The 16096-nt window shown below is 41.5% G+C and overlaps 1 protein-coding gene across 1 annotated transcript; it reads right to left on the bottom strand.

Annotated features, from left to right (window-relative positions):
- On the bottom strand, positions 1-15895 carry ABHD17B (abhydrolase domain containing 17B, depalmitoylase). Its single transcript, XM_066614870.1, has 4 exons — positions 15525-15895; positions 6714-7188; positions 2009-2188; positions 1-1635 (listed from the first exon to the last, which is right to left on the bottom strand). Exons 2-4 carry the CDS (start codon positions 7178-7180, stop codon positions 1416-1418), a joined length of 867 nt encoding a protein of 288 aa, XP_066470967.1. The 5' UTR covers positions 7181-7188; positions 15525-15895; the 3' UTR covers positions 1-1415.
- Positions 15896-16096: the final 201 nt, after the last annotated feature.

Below are 16096 nucleotides of genomic sequence, written 5' to 3'. Positions count from 1 at the left end.
TTTATTTAAGCAAAGTATTCGATAAACATGACTGTTTAAAACAGAAATGGACAAGGAGATTGGGAAAAGCTCTGGAAGGGGAAAGAGGTCAGAATGACAGAAGCAGCAGTTTTGGGCAAAGTTTTCTAGTCACATTGGAAATCGTGCTATTCTAGCTTTTTCATGACAGAAGATTGGTTAATCAGCAACTTGGCTTATGCTTTGCAGATAAGACTATTAAGTGTGTGGAATTTCTCTTCGAGTTTAACACATTGGAACCCCGCATTCACAATACATAATACATTATACAATATTAGACTATCACAAAAACGAGCAGAACAAGTCAACTACGTAAGGCTTTAAAATTAGAAGCACAGTGTGTATTGGAGTACTATTACTTTGTTTACAAATTAGGCTACATTTTAGGTCTATTTTATTCAAGCAAAAATTTATTCATGGGAAAGGCAATTTTACTATGAGTTAATTGTTAACATTCATTTCACTATATAGGAGTACATTAGTAGAATTCTCATAATAATTGAAACAATGAGCCCTACGCTTACAAACCTTCAAATCAAATTTGAAATGACAATTGCGACTTTGCATGTTTGCCAGTACAAAAGTCAGATAAATGTTAGGGTTCTTATAATCCAAGTTCTGCTTCTTTACATGATCATTTCAAAATGGCCACACACAATGATCTTTACATTTCATTGGTTTCTCTGAAATTAGTAAGAAGTTCCAAAATTAATTTCTTTAATGTGGACCCTGTTACTAAGACAGGTTAGAAAAGAAACAAGTTTTGTGCCTCTGCTTTGTAGAGCAACATGAATGATCAAAAGGCGTTTTTTAACATCAATCATCCAGGAAGAGAAAAAACATTGAGAATAAGACATGAAAGGTAATAAAACACTTGTTTTGACTTGCTCCCTATATAATAGGGCCTGTAATTTCCAGCAGTCATTTTCATTCCTCTTTCTTATTCTTCAGATCTAATGGCTATTTGTACAACTTATTCAACTACACGTGTGCAACAAAGTCACAGTATGCTTGAGATGTTTTAAAAATATTGTATATAAAGTTGCTTGATATGCCAAAGCATTTGGCAACACCTTTACAGCATCTGAGATTTTACATAATTAAAATTGCACTTTCCTCCCTGTGATTTATGTACATCTTAAGAATAACTTGCAAATATACTTCCATTTAGTCTAAGAAACTTGCACAAAATATATGAACTACACCAGCTTGTTTCCATCATCTGTTCCAGTAAACACTGGTGTTAAAAACCTTCATTAATTATGTTTACAAATCATTACCTGTACATTTATGAAGGCAACTGACCTGATTTGAAAACAAAACCATCAGGTTTTATGCTGAGATTACCGAGACGTGCAGTTCAGCAAAAAAATTCCACAGTAACTATTTAAAGCAATTTACAAATTCACCAGTTCTTGTGATACAAACTGTTTTAATCTTTCAAGATATTGTCCATAAAGCTCAACATCATTGTGCCCTGCTCCTTCTACCCACAGTGGTTCCACAGGTCTTTGGCAGCGCTCAAATAATGCTAGGCCATGTGAAAAGTCAATCACTTCATCTTCAGTCCCATGTATTATCAACACTGGAGATGTTATTTTAGAGATCTTGTCAATGCTGTAGAAAACAGAAGAGAGTTAGTATAAGAACATGGCTTGACAAATAGTCAAATTATTTACCTATGCATAGGAACTTTGAATATCTGAAGCTGATCGAATGTTTACCATGCTTGCTTGACATATCAGTGGTGATTTTCAAGCCAGCACACAGAATTCATATGTTTTTATGTAGACATGGTCAGTTGGGAAAAAAAACTGATAAGACATATTAACGCTCTCATATTTACAGTAAAAACTGCTACACATTGACCAATCCTTTCATTTTCTTGTTTAGTGACTTCTTTTAAGTGAGAAGTCAACATCTGGCCCACCATGAAGAGCAAGTGAAGCGGCTCATTTCTCTCTAACCCCCTTTAAATACTACAGCTTACTTTGGGAATGCATCAAAGCAGTAGGTCTTCTTTGTATCAGGAAAAGCTACTCGCATTCCTGAGGTCAGAGGTGAATGAAGAATTACAGCAGCACTTTCATAACGAGCAGCAAGATCCACAGATGGCACTGTTCCTATGCTTTGGCCATATATGATCACATTTTCAGGACGAATTCCGTACCTGGAAAGAACAGCATGTTATTTCAAAACAGGGGCAGATAGCCTACAAATAAAGTATCATGCACACATGCTACATCTCAGAAAATCCTGGAATTGCATTACTTAAAGAAATCTGAAGGCCAAAGGATTTTCAGTTTTTTCATCAAGTGCAACAAATCAAATACATTGTATTCTACAAAACTGATGTTTGCAAAATATGTACTTATGGACAAAATACTTTCTAAGATGAAAAAGTAACTGAGCATAAAGCAAAGATTTCTCCTTATAAGTCTACAAGTCTTCTTATAAGTTTCTTTCTAAAAAGCTTATAAAAATGGCAGCCATCATGTGCACAGCTGTCATTTGTTCTCTCAGAGTTTTAAAGAACATTCCTGCTGCATTCAGAAATTTAGGACCAAAAACTGTTTAGAATATCCCAGCAGCTTTCAAGACAAGCCATGTACCTAAGCAATTCTTTTGAATCCTTAATTAGGACATTCCTATAGACTAAACAGCTTGCCTAACGAATTCATCCTGCATAATTCAATCCAGAGTAACCACTTTGGGCACACTACAGAGGTATCATGTGGAACCAAGTCTCATTTCCATGCATAGATGTCACTGTGTTTTGTGTTCTTGCTGACACAAGCTAATATGGCTTCTTTCATGAAGAGAAAGCCAGGTAAGAGGCAAGACTGGATAGTAATTGTTTTTTCACACCAAAGAAACAGATTCACATTGTATGGCAATCAATCAAAAGCAAGCAAGCAGAAGAGCTCTCAGGTTAGAAACCTATACACACACTATCCCAGAAGTCAAGTTCCACTGAATTCAGTGGAACTTGTTTCTAAAGAGACATGCCTCGGAAAGCACTGTCAAATACTCATTGTGTTAAAACTTTAATTGAAGTGGTGGAAACAGGTTATTTTTATATGTAAAAACAAGCATGTAGTTGAATAAAATAATTTAAGATCACAGAACATGGTGCAAATGACATACAGATCCAGCTATCTGTTATTTTTATTCTACCTTTGACTTAGAAGCCCTAAAAGCAGCTTAAAAAAATAAAACCATATACAATAAAAACCACAAAATAAATCTCCTCTGTTGCAGTCAGGTGGAATGGCTGTTGAAAGGCATTTCTAGGAAGGAAGAAACCAGAAAACCAGTTGATCTCAGCTGGGCCAATGAAGGAGGCCCAGCTCCCTGTCCTCAACCCCTTGTTGTAGAGAAGACAGCCCTGTCTGAATACAGAGCAACAGCTTCATGAGTCTCCAAATTAAACTTTCAAGATAATGCCTGGCCATGTGTTCATAGCTGGTACTAACACCCATTCCGAAATATTCCCCATTTTATTCCAGCTAACCTAAGCAAGCCCTATTAGCCTGGTTTACAGGGTAAGACCACACATTACAGAGTACTGTAATTACTTTTTCCCCCTCAAAGTTTACAACGTTCACTATTGATAATATCACTATTAACAAAACTTACAAACACACCCTGGAACCTAACCTAAGTACAGGAACTCGTATATCTTACATCTTAATGCAGCAAAGATTATTATAACAATGTCGACTGGCTAAGAAGAAATTCTTGCACCTCAAGGGCTTGTACTTTCACAGTGCACAAAAATTTTTTGCAGTCATTTGTGACTGGACAAGCACAAGATTATAAAAACTGGTTGTAACCCAAGATCAAAGTCTTTAACTATTAGTCCCCAACAGCCCAATCCTGAGCTCCCATCGCGTGCGGCTGTGGTGGCACCAAAAACAGCTGCCACCGCATCCTGCATGCCAACAGCAGCCACGGGTGGCACCTTGGGAGAAGGGGACTTTTGTCCCTTTCTCCCTGGTAAGGGAAGCAGCCCCGCAATGTAAGAGCATTCATGTCAAGCACCGTGCCCCACACGAACGCACAGGTTCTGGTGCAGCAGAGCTCTACCAGTCCTGCCTCCCTCCCCCAGCACACCATCCACTGCCCTCTCTCTGCCACGGCTCCTCCCCACCCTCCGCCTGTCTCCCCCTCCCTGGAACACCTCCTCCCCGCTTTCCTCTCTGTGGCTTGGCGGTTCCTGTGACCGCTAAGCAGCGGAGACCAGGCATCCACCCAGCTAGCTAGCACAGGCACTTGCCTGGCATTAGGCCTCACAAATGTGCCTTACAGCACATTGGCAACAGTGCACGCCGGCAGTAAGCTGGCACATCAAGCCCAGGATTGGACTCTAAGTCATTGACCGCTAGTTTTCAGATGGTATCTAAGGTGTTTGACCACAAACCATCATTCCACCTGGCAGCAAAGTCATTTCCACAAAATATACAGTAGGTCACAGGTAGCCAAACTATAGATCATGAGCTGTTCGCTCCACAAGACAGATCACAGAAAGGGGGGGACGATAACATTGTGCATGCATATGTGCGCATGCACACATACTTTTTTACATATATAAAAATACAAAATAGAAGAAACTTTGGGATGTAGGAACTTTCCCTTCTCTATAATGTGTATTACTACAAACTGGAAACAACGGAGTGAAGAGCAGGCTGATCTTCACATTTTACACTTAATGTGACAGGTTAATATGCCACAGGTTATCTAGAGCAGTGGTTCTGAAACTTTTTAGAGGCTGCAGCCTGATGTAGAAACACCGAAGGTGTATAAAGGTGATTGGGCTTCCCCCCCTCCCAGTAACAACTAGTTTAACCCTTGATGCACATAGCCTAATCTGCCCTGTCAGTTTCATGAATCACCAGAAATTGGGTCAAAACCCATTGGTGGGTCCCAGACCTACAGTTTGAGAATTGCTGAAAACATATAGAAACAGTTTTCTACTTCTGTTTATAATTCATATTCCAGATTTCCATTTACTAATGTCAGCCCCACACAAAAAATCTATTCTATATACTTCATTTTCAAACTCATTTTACTATCCCCACTTACCCACTATTCAGACATTACTTACATCTCAGCCTTCACTACTCTACAAGTATCTGAAGCAGTTTGCACTAAAAGTTCCTAAATAAAAGGATATCAGAATGGAACTTCAAGAACTTATAGGTCTCCTCCCTTTTTGCACCATTATTGCAGCTACCAGATTCCACACAAGAGGCACAATTTACCTTACACACAAAGTGTCACAAGCCTAGAATACTATATTTTTTATTTCCATTCCCAGTTTCACAAATATTACATGTCAAACAGTCCCAGAAATCTTCAAAAATATGACAAAGATATACAGTTTGCATTATTTATCTTCCTACAGCAATTATTTCAGAATTCCAAAAAAATCAGCCAAACTGATGATGGCTCCTCTGAGCGGTACCCAAATATATGCCACTGTTGGGAGGACAAACATCCCTCTAAGTGGAAAGAATAGGAAGAGGGAGCAAAATGGAAGCCTAAAATCTTCCCTCCATGACCACAATTTTGCAAGCACCTAAAAATATGTTACAACGTATCAGATACTAGGCAATAGAACAGTTCTAAACATTCACTTGCAGATATAAATACAGAAATTTATGCTTGCATGATGTCTCAAAGTGTCAACTAGCCTTAATTTACCTAAATACAAAATCTTCTTTACATGATGCTCACATAGGTCATTTCATACAAAAAAAGTTTTCTCCAGCAATTTAGTTAGAAGCATCAAGCTGCTTAATGCTATCACACATCCCATACAATATATGTCTTAAAGATCTCTGAGATATTTAAATTCTACAAATAAAAGGACAACATTGCACTGGTCAAAGCAAAAATAAGTAATTAACTGCTCTCTGTGATAAAATACCAACTGCTCCAAGGAGGATAGATCAAGGGCAATTGTTTCTTCCAATCTTCAAGAACATTTTCCTTAAGCAAGAAACAGCATCATATCCATCCCGGGGAAGACTGACATTGTTGAAGCTGCAGGCACAGCTCAAAAGCACTCATTGCTGAGTGAAGAAAAACAACCACCAGACACGACTGCTTCATACAGTCCTAAACAGTGACAAGAAATAGATACGACTGCAGAAGGTGAATGTGAAGGTACATGCCTATACAAAGGGATATAGAGGAAAAGGAAACTTTACATTTATTTGTAAGGTTGTCTTAAACTCCTTACAAGTGAACTGTATTATCAGTCCTATAGTAATTCCGAGATACTTTGTAGCTTCTCTTGCTATACATGGTTATATGTAAACCTGTTTTTAAAAAATGCTGCTTTGTCTTTCACAAGCACTCCTGTGCAAAGTAAGAGTTTCAGCTGCAAGCAAATTTCAATAGAAATCTATGTTCTCACTTGACTCTCTTGCTTTTGCAGAATTTCTGACTAAGATCAACCATTCTTTCATTAACCCATGCTCTGAATTCCACCAATTTAAACTGCTATTTTTGCTTGCTATACTATGCATTAGCAATGTTTCTTTTCTCTTCTGGGGGTAGGGAAGATAAAGTGAAGGTAATATGGCCTATGTACAAATCTTCATAAAAAAATTAAATTGATTACTTTAACAATGAACATGTTCCAACTTAGTAAAAAATATACACCAAAATAATACATCTCTATTTACCTTGTTCTAAGAGCTACCCATGCAGCATCGATGTCAGCATACAAATTTTTCTCCGTTGGTTTTCCAGAACTTGCTCCGTATCCAGAATAGTCATATGAAAATATGTTGCAATTAATCCTTGAGCCAAGTCCTATGTAAAAGCTGCTCATCTGACCCAAGTCAACAGCATTTCCATGTGAGAAGAGCAAGGTGTACTTGGCATTAGGGGAACAACGCACAAACATACAGGCAATCCTGTTACCTTTGCTGGTTCTAGTCATGAAACATTCAATGGCATCTTTTTCTCTAGAAGAGTACTGCCAGTCTGCTCGTTCAGAAAGATGTAGAGTCCAGCGACTCCCACTTTCATCACACATCAGTGTATATGTAGGGTCTGGGGGCAAAAATGCCAGTTTGGAAGCAATTTTTCCTGGACATGGTGGACAACAGAATAGGCAGCACAGTTCACTAAATGAAAGATTGTTCATCTTCTAATCTGAAATAAGAGAAAAAAATTAGCTTCCAGTAGGATTCCTATTCAACGTGTTCTTTTAAAAAGCAGAGATTTAAGAAAGAAAAACATTAAGTACAGTGTTCCATATATTTTTAGTACAACTCATACACTTTTGTTAAGGGGTTAAGCAAGTCACAGGGAGTGGGCCATTTGCACGCCTATGGTGAGGCTCCCTGCAGCAAGAAGTGCTTTGTAAGCTAAGATGAGGCTCCCTGCAAAACTTAGTGTTTTGCATCCCCTCTAGCTACCCTACTTGTGGGCTCCATTGTTACTTGGGAGGAGAAAGCCTCAATGAATGACCAGAAGGACTACTTCTGAGTAGAGCTGCAAAGGATTGGGTTGTTCTGGTAAGCCTTGCAGCTGCTACATGTGACCCTCTTGCTGCCTCTGTCCTGGCTCTCACTTAGTCTGTCCCACCCCCTCCAGCCCTGTTTATAGATGGAATGGGGACTGCAAGGGAGTGGTTAAGGTAACTCTGACAGACACACACACACACACATACAACCCAGTAGCAGTCCTGTTTTTTTTCCCCCAAGGCTGGTTTTTTTTTTTTTTTTAAGGGAATGACTCAAGTCTTGAGTCTTTTCAAGTTGCTAAAATGCTCTAGGCAACTCAGAAAATGCCCCCTTTAGGACTCATTTCCAAGTTGAGTTGCAGGGGGCAGAGATTCATGACTCAACTCAAGCTGTGTTGGACTTCTTATTCCTGCTTGAAAGCATGAGTGTACAGAATGGCCTCTGATACCCAAGTAACAGTTATGATGACAACACTAGGCAAATTTGGGGTATTCCATACAGCAATTCCATAACTTGAGCACCACCACAAAAAGGTCCTTTACCCAACAACCATTCACTAAACTTTAAAAGTTAGAATCACATGGTGGAGGGCCTCACTTGCATATCTTCAATGACAGGCAGATTTCTATGGCAAAAGTCAACCATGAGGAATCCTGGTCCCAAACAGTTTTGGACTTTAAATAGTCAATATTCTTTCTAGAAAAGCCCACCAAGCTCAGTCAATGCCTGCCTTCAAGCATATGAACAAAGTTTGAGCTTCTGGGGGGACATTGCAAATAAACTGCTTGGCTTATGGGCAGAAGTGCTTCCAGCAGTTATGTTAATTTGTGGCTATGATTACTTTCATTTGTATTTGTGCAATTGTTTTATTTAAAAAGTTGTTTGCAACTTCAAATACACATTATGATAGAAAGGTAAGATGTAAAGCTACCTAATTTGGGTAGAATAATAGAAGTTGTTAACTTGTGTGAACTTCAGTGGCTGCCACTGCATAACAAATAAGAAAAAGTGGCCAGGATGAAACTAATTACAGTAGATACTCCCCTATAGTACCTGAAATTTTTGCCAAGTACTCAAGCTCAAATTATCACTTTGCTTATCTCCGGGTCAATCAGAGGGCAAAGCCTTTCAACTCTGAAAAGTTTCTCAAGCTGCAGACAGGCAGCAAAGTTTCTCAAGTAGCAGGCAGCTCCTTAGAAGCAATCTGTTAACCTTTTATTCTCCTGCTGCAGCCTGGTTCTGCTTTGCAAATGCTTGCAAAGCAGGTGTTTCTTGAAACACCAGGATGGAAATCCTTCTTTCCATTTGAAGCAGGCTACAATCCAATGCACCCTTACTTAAGAATAACACCCATGGAAAGCAGTGGATCTACTTCTGAATAAAAAGGGTTGCAAATATATGCAGCTGCATCTCTCTGCTGTGAATTGAATTGCACACTCCCAGTTATATGTTATGGGTTGTATGTTGTACATAGAGCTTCTGGCTTAACACACCAGGCACCTTAAAGGTGGATTTGATTCATGGTTCGCCTGCAGTGGTTGCCAACCTTTTTCACTTGCATGTCCCTTGGCAGCCCATTTCCATAAATTGTACCCTTCATATTAGCAAAATGTTTGTAATTAATAATACAAGCCCTCATCTCCTCTATATGAAAGCCTCTTCATGTATTTATCACAGAGTTTTCTCTTTTTCTTTGTTTGAAGAACAGAAGACTCTGCCTTTGCACTGTTTTGCACCAGAAGTGTGCTGAGAAATTCTGGCTGACTGACCACTTTCCATATTATGTTTCAGCTTTTTCACTGTGCTGGTTTTCAATCACTGGTTCATACATGAATTGATGACCAAAAACTAGCTATTGGTGGGGCTTTCACAGCCAACTAGCTACCTCCCTTCCTGGTCCTTGCAATGCATTGCTGCCTTGCAAGGCATTCTGGAGCATGACCTGCCTTTTTCTACAATTATTCCATTCTTTTTCAAGCACCCCTAAAGGTCCTGTTGAGTGTACATGAATACCAGGTTGGGAACCACTGTTTTACTGGTATGTTGTTTACATTGCACTTACTCTGATAGTGCTTACAAAAAGGTAATGAAGACCTGAATTTGAAAATAATAAAAATGTATCTTATGATCTTTTACTATGTTTTTAATAAATTAGAGACTACAGTTCTTAGGTAACAATTAGTGATGGGTTATTTTTCAGGATCTGGCGTCGAGTAAAATCAGACAAAACTATAGTCAGACACCCCCCTAAGTTAAACCCTGGACTTATCCGAGTGTCATAGAAAATTCCATGATTTTTGGCTCAAAACCTGCCCTCGGCTTATCTGTGGGATCGATTTATGGGCGGGTGTCTGCGATAGGTGAGTTTCTGGCTGATTTTCTCTCCAGGTGTTATTAATAGTTCACTGTCCACCTGGGAAAAGGTAACAGGCAAGGCACCTCAGTGATTCTCCAGAAAACAGTATGATTCAATGTTTTCATCAATGACAAAGATCAGAGCATTTATTAAGTTTGTCAGTGACATATCCAGAAGGAATGATAAGCCCTTTTAAACACTGTTGCATAAAAATATAGTTATCAAGAATAGATCACCAGGAGAACCTGGATGAAAACATCACCTTGAAATTCTATAAAGATGCAAGGTACATCACATGTGCAAAATGGATTGTAACTAAGTATAGGACATCTAAAGGGGAGACACACAAAATACCAGGGATAGACAAGATCTTGAAGCATGTCAGACATGCTTTCCCCATCAGCCAAGCTCAGGGTGGGATACCTCCAAGCAGGCAGAAGACCCTCAGTGACCTACAAGAATCTGCAAAAACCAAATTCTTTCAAAGCAGGTCATGATGGTGGGGCACTGAGAAGCTCAAAGTTGTTGCTTTATATCAATGCTAGTGCCCCTTGTATGTATTTAATACCAGGTCAGAGATTTGTTCTGTCAATGTTCGATTAGTGTGAGAAAGATCTGAGGGCACCAATTATACATTGTCACCAGATTATAATTGGGGCTTAAATATGACACATGCAAAGAGATACATGTATTTTGGGCTACATTTGCAGAAGAATCATTTTCTAAAAAGCTAAGACACATTTTGATGAAGTCCTTAACACATTGCTAATCATCGAAAGCTATCTTCTTTTTAAAAAAGAAGGCTCTCAACTTATCTCTTCCTTTGGGGTAATTTGAGTAGAAAAAATTACTCTGGTTTGTTACAGGTAGAAATATAACATTAGTTGGCTCCCTATTCTTATTCTTTAAAGTAGCTTTGTAATGATAAACAAAAGGCCATTGAAGTTGCTATTTTGCATAGGTGTTGGAAGAAATTATTGCATCACAATTTTAGTAGTCTACTAGAAACGTAGTAATCTAGTAGATCACCACAGCAATTAAGATACTGAACTTAATATAGCTCAAGAAGGCAAAAATAAGAATTTACCACAGCTAATTGTGAAACCATCTTAGCATGCAACAATCTGCACTGACACACACCTACACAAAACTAGCAAAAGAGCAGCCCCAGCGGTTGATTTGTAATGTCAATACCGTACTTCCACCAGAATACACAAAAATAAAAGAAAGTTTTACAGCTCCATGGTTAGTTTAGTTGTATAACTCTTCAAGAATCAGGAAGTAAATGTGTAGGGTAAGTACACCTGCTTATGATAGAAAACTTTGAGATTTGCAGTTCAAAGCCTCTTACAAAAGTATATGGTTTGACCCAATAGTATGTTAAAAGGAAGTACTGTACAACACTTGCATTTCCATGCTGTTGGATAAGTATGAATAGAACACTTGATTAAACAAATCAGTTCTTCACAGTGTACACTAAAAATAAGATGTCCATTAATAATTATTCTGCTCGGTTATGCATAAGTGAAGATTTTTAAGTCAGACATACAGCCCACGGCTATGTTTACATCGATTTGGCAATCACCCGTCAGTGGTCCCCACCAACTGTACTATCGCCATTATGTATTTTAGCTGCCTGTGAACACAGTTGTAATTGCTCAAGAACTTTAAATGACTTTATTAGCATTATGTTGGGTGCTGCTTTTAGAGTTTTAGTACTTTTAATATTTTACCAGCTGCTATTTTATGGCTTATTAAGTTTTAATATTCTCTTGCGCTTTATTTTATTATTTGTATCCTAAATCATCAAGGAAAACTCTGAAGTGCCTTATCCAGAAAACTCTGAAGTGGGTTCCTAACTCACAGGAGGGTCTATCCTCTACATTCTGGAAGCAATGGAGCTATGCTCTGGTCACATCCAGAGGACCTTCTGAGGGTCAGGTATTCCTCCCCATACTTCAGAAGGCTTTTTGAGACCTTCAGAAGGCCAAAAACTGCAACTTCTGGTTTTGGCTGAAAACCGGTTGTGGTTTCCAGCCTTCTGGAGGCTTCAAAAGGTCCTCCAGATGCGACCGGAGCACAGCTATGTTCAAGTTTGGAGGCCTGAAATCAACAGATTCAATCATTCATGGATTTTGGTATCCACAGGGGTTCTGAGAATGGAACCCCGTAGCTTACTAAGGGCTGCCTTGTACTAATCAATCAGGGCTGGTCAATGGCCTTCTTGTGTCTAAAGCTGTGATTTTCAAACTCTCTGGGAGTTTGAAAAGTGCAGTAAGTTCTTGCAAGGGAGGGGAGGGAAGCAGCAGGGGCGAGGGAAGGCAGCAACGCAATCCCCAGGGGGACTGCAGGGACTGGGATGCACTCACCAGTCCCTGCAGCATTGTCCTGGGGGTGCGGGGAGCCCTGCGCAAGCACATGAAGAGCTCCCCAGCTGGTTCAAAGTGAAAGTAGAGCGATTGCGTTCCACTTCCGCAAAACTGGAAGTGGAGCGCGATCGCTCCACTTTCACTTCCAACCAGCTGGAGATGCCTGCAGGCGCTCGTGCAGGCGTACCCTGGGAAGGCTGCTTCAGGGACTGGTGAGTACATTCCAGTCCCTGCAGCCCCATTAGCAACACGATCCTGGGGATCGCGTTGCTGCCTTCCCCCCTGCCCCTTAAGGGGTCAGAGGCCTGGGCCCTCAGGCTGGGGCATCACGACATCCCAGTCTGAATACCACTGGTTTAAAGGGATGTGCCAAATGCTCCCCTCCCTTTATCTGGTGATGTACTAGCTTCTCCTCCATACTTCATCTTCTGCTCTGTACCTCCTTCATTTTCCCAAATCCAGGAAGTGAAAGGAGGAGGGGCAGCAGCAGTGGTAGGTAGGTAAAGGTAGGGTCCCCAAACAATCCACTGCCTGAGGAGACCACTTCTGTTGAACTCATGGATGTGTTGGCCCTGCTAGTAGTACACACATTTACTGAGAATCAAATGCCACTTAGTTCAATTTAGCTCATTCCCAAGTAAATGTGCGCATGTTTACTGCCTAATTTTATAAAGTTTAGTGTACCATGCATAAATCACAGAATTTGCTATGTAAATAATAGCATTTGCTATGACCCGTAGATAAGACAAGTGAAAAACTTAAAGATTTATTAAGTTCTTTGAATTAGATAATTTGATCTGATTTTATCCAAGATACTGGAAAAGCTGACTATCATTCTTGACATCAAATGACTTACCAGTAACTGTTACCAGTAATTGTTACCAGTCAAATTTACTGAAGAGTAATAAAAAAAGTGAAATCATAAGATACACAATGGTGGCACTATGGTTGTTAAGTGCCAATTTGTAATAGTGTCTGTGCATTAAAGACTAAAATAAACTTAAATGAAAATGTACTTTATGATTTCACTTTTTTGACCTTAGCTGTGCATTTGGAGGTTCCCTGAAAATGTTGCAAAAATGAAACTTTTAAAATGTTGCGCAAACGCAACTGCTGTAAGAAACGGGTGTTAACCTGTCAATACGAGTATAGCTTTTAAGGGTTGATTTTAAGGCTTACACTTTTTTCTTATACAGTATATACAGTATCATTTTCTGTGGATATTTTAGATGTATCCAGGTGAAGTCTCAATCCAGATCTTTCTACCACCAATCCAGCAGTGCTCCCAGTCATCCTTTGCACCTTCCCATTCAGTATAACAGAAGGACACCTGTTATTTGGCTAATGACAATGCAGAACCAATAGCTCTGAAAAGGACTACTTATATATATATATATATATATATATATATATATATATATATATATATATATATATATATATATATATATACACACACACACACACACACACACACACACACACACACAGATATAGCTATCACAGGATACATCAGCATTAACTACAGGAGAAAACACTCAGATACGTTTATCTAAAAGATTTGAGAAAATATAGCTGAGTAGGAACTATCATTCACAATTCATTTTACTTGATTGATACACCATGGGCTAAAATGTAAAATAGTATAATGCACTCTAATCTAGTAACAAGAAAAAAAGACAAGAAGGGAGAGAAAGAGAGATACACCTTGGGTTTCTGTTTCTATTTGCTATTTCTCCAAATCTGAGGAGCATATCAGAGGACTGACCAATGTGAATAAGTACTAGTTTCCAGTATATGTTTCCAGACAAGTTGAATTAAGAGACACTTGCCACAAATCAAGTTAGGTACTGTCTACACGGACACCTGACCCATTTCAAATAAGCAAGGCTAGTTTTAAAAGCAAAGAATAAAGTCAATGAAGAGACAGAAGCTATGATTCCCAATGTGACTGAATCAGATTTAATATTTATACATGCCAAAGCATCACACTGTAGCTCATTCTGTTCAAACATACAGAAAACAATCTGCCCATTCATAACCACTGAAGCCCTGCATTGTGCCTTTTACACCATCTCAAACTGGTACCTCTTTTCCCCATCACAAGACTGAAGCTTAGGAAGCCTTTTGAGAACCCCAAACACTAATCGGAAGCTGAAATGCCCTTTTCTGCTTAGTTTTGTTGACAAGTCCAAACAAGGAAAAGGAGCCATTATCTACCAACTGTACCCTCCTTTGAAGCTGTAAGTCTTCAGACTTTCTACAAGCATCAGGATCCAAAACAGGGCTGGAAAGGGATATGGTTGGGGGGGTGAGGAGGGAGGAGGGAGGGAGCTTTGTTCAGAAATAAAGCCTGCACTGCTTGGCTCTTCTGTATCCCTTTGGAACAGCATGCTTCTCATACCCAAAAGAAAAAGAGCTCTCTTACATGCAGATGAGGACTAATCAGACTCCAGGTCCTTTGTCTGTGTGTGTGAGTGAGTGAGATGACTCCAGGTCGGTCTCTCTTTCGTGTGTGTGTGTGTGTGTGTGTGTGTGTGTGTGTGTGTGTGTGTGTGTGTGTGTGTGTGTGTGTGTGTGTGTGTGTGTGAGAGAGAGAGAGAGAGAGAGAGAGAGAGAGAGAGAGAGAGGGGGGGGGGAGGCAGGGAGGGTCCTTCCTGGAGTGATCTCTCTCACACACACACACACCTGAAGTGCCAGAACTCTCAACTACATATCCCACCTGCTCTGTCTTCCCTTCTCTGCCTCCTGAAGCTGCAACCCTATGAACACTTTCCTGAAAGTAAGCCCCACTGAAAACAATGGGACTTACTTGGGAGTAAAGTCAAGCCTAGGAGGGGGCTCTAAAGGAGCCATAGGCTCTATTCAACCTCACCACACAGACCAGAAGGCGACTGTGTTGTGGCAGCACCGTAGAGTCTTCGTGGTGGGGGGGCGGAAGGGGCTCCTCAAGCCAGTCCCTCCAGCAGCAAGGCATGCGCCCCATGGCCTCAGAGGCCGTGAGAGGTCGAGCGGGGGGGGGGGAAGCGAGGCGAGTCAACACGGGGGAGGGGGCTGTGTGGTCTCAGTGACGGGGGAGGTGAGGTCGAGGGAAGCTCAGGGCCTGGCTCCCTCGAAGGCAGCTGAATGAGGGCAGCCCCAGGTGAAGCTGCTGCGCTTCCCAGGCAGCCTCTCATACAACCCCCCCCCCCTTGCCCAGGCTCGGGTGAGTTCCGCCCAGAGCCCACTCAAGTCGCCTGAACAGACGCTGTCCCCTCCCCCCCTCAACGCGCGCGCCACAGTGAAGCAGGGACTCACCTCTCGTCTCGCGCTCCACTAAGAGCGCGCGGCCGCGGCCAACGACCTCGCAGGGCGGCGGCGACACGCAAGCTCCACACACTCACTGGCTGGCGGCGCGCGCGCTCCCGCTCACTCACTCAGCCGCCCCCCTCTCAATAGCGCCTTTAACCGCCGCGTTCGAAAGCAGCAGGAGACGGTTGCGCTGAGTAACCGCCTCGCGTTCCGGCTCGAGCCGCTCTGGAGGTGGACAAAGCACGACGACGGCCGCCGAGGAGGAGGAGGAGGAGTCTCTGTCGCCGAGGCCTGTGGGCACCGGTCTGCCCTCACTACTGCCGCCGCCGCCACTCCCGAGCTCACTGACTCGGGGAGCGCCAGCCTGAGGGGAGCCAGTCGAGAGAGAAAGGCGAGCGGGGCGGGACCAACGCCTTCCCCGACCGGCAGCCCTGAAGACTTGACCAATGAGAGGCCGCCCTCCGCCCTCAGCGATCGGAAAGGGGGAGGCGGGGCCTGCCGTGGGCCGAGCCAATCCCAGGCTTCACGTCGAAGCGGTGAGGACCCGACGGCCTTGACGTACGGCGCCTTGGCCAACC

The sequence above is a fragment of the Tiliqua scincoides genome, chromosome 2 (genome assembly GCF_035046505.1).
Source record: "Tiliqua scincoides isolate rTilSci1 chromosome 2, rTilSci1.hap2, whole genome shotgun sequence".
Classification (NCBI taxonomy): Eukaryota; Metazoa; Chordata; class Lepidosauria; order Squamata; family Scincidae; genus Tiliqua; species Tiliqua scincoides.
Note: the sequence above shows the minus strand (reverse complement) of the source record. Positions and strands in the feature narration are given on the sequence as shown.

Bases quoted from the DNA above. Each gene is read 5' to 3' on its own strand.
- ABHD17B (XM_066614870.1), bottom strand. From the start codon at position 7,180: ATGAACAATCTTTCATTTAGTGAACTGTGCTGCCTATTCTGTTGTCCA. The intron at 2,189-6,713 runs GTAAATAGAGAT...TGTTCTTTCCAG, and splicing joins TGGGTAGCTCTTAGAACAAG to GTACGGAATTCGTCCTGAAA. The intron at 1,636-2,008 runs GTAAGCTGTAGT...TGTTTTCTACAG, and splicing joins TGCTTTGATGCATTCCCAAA to CATTGACAAGATCTCTAAAA.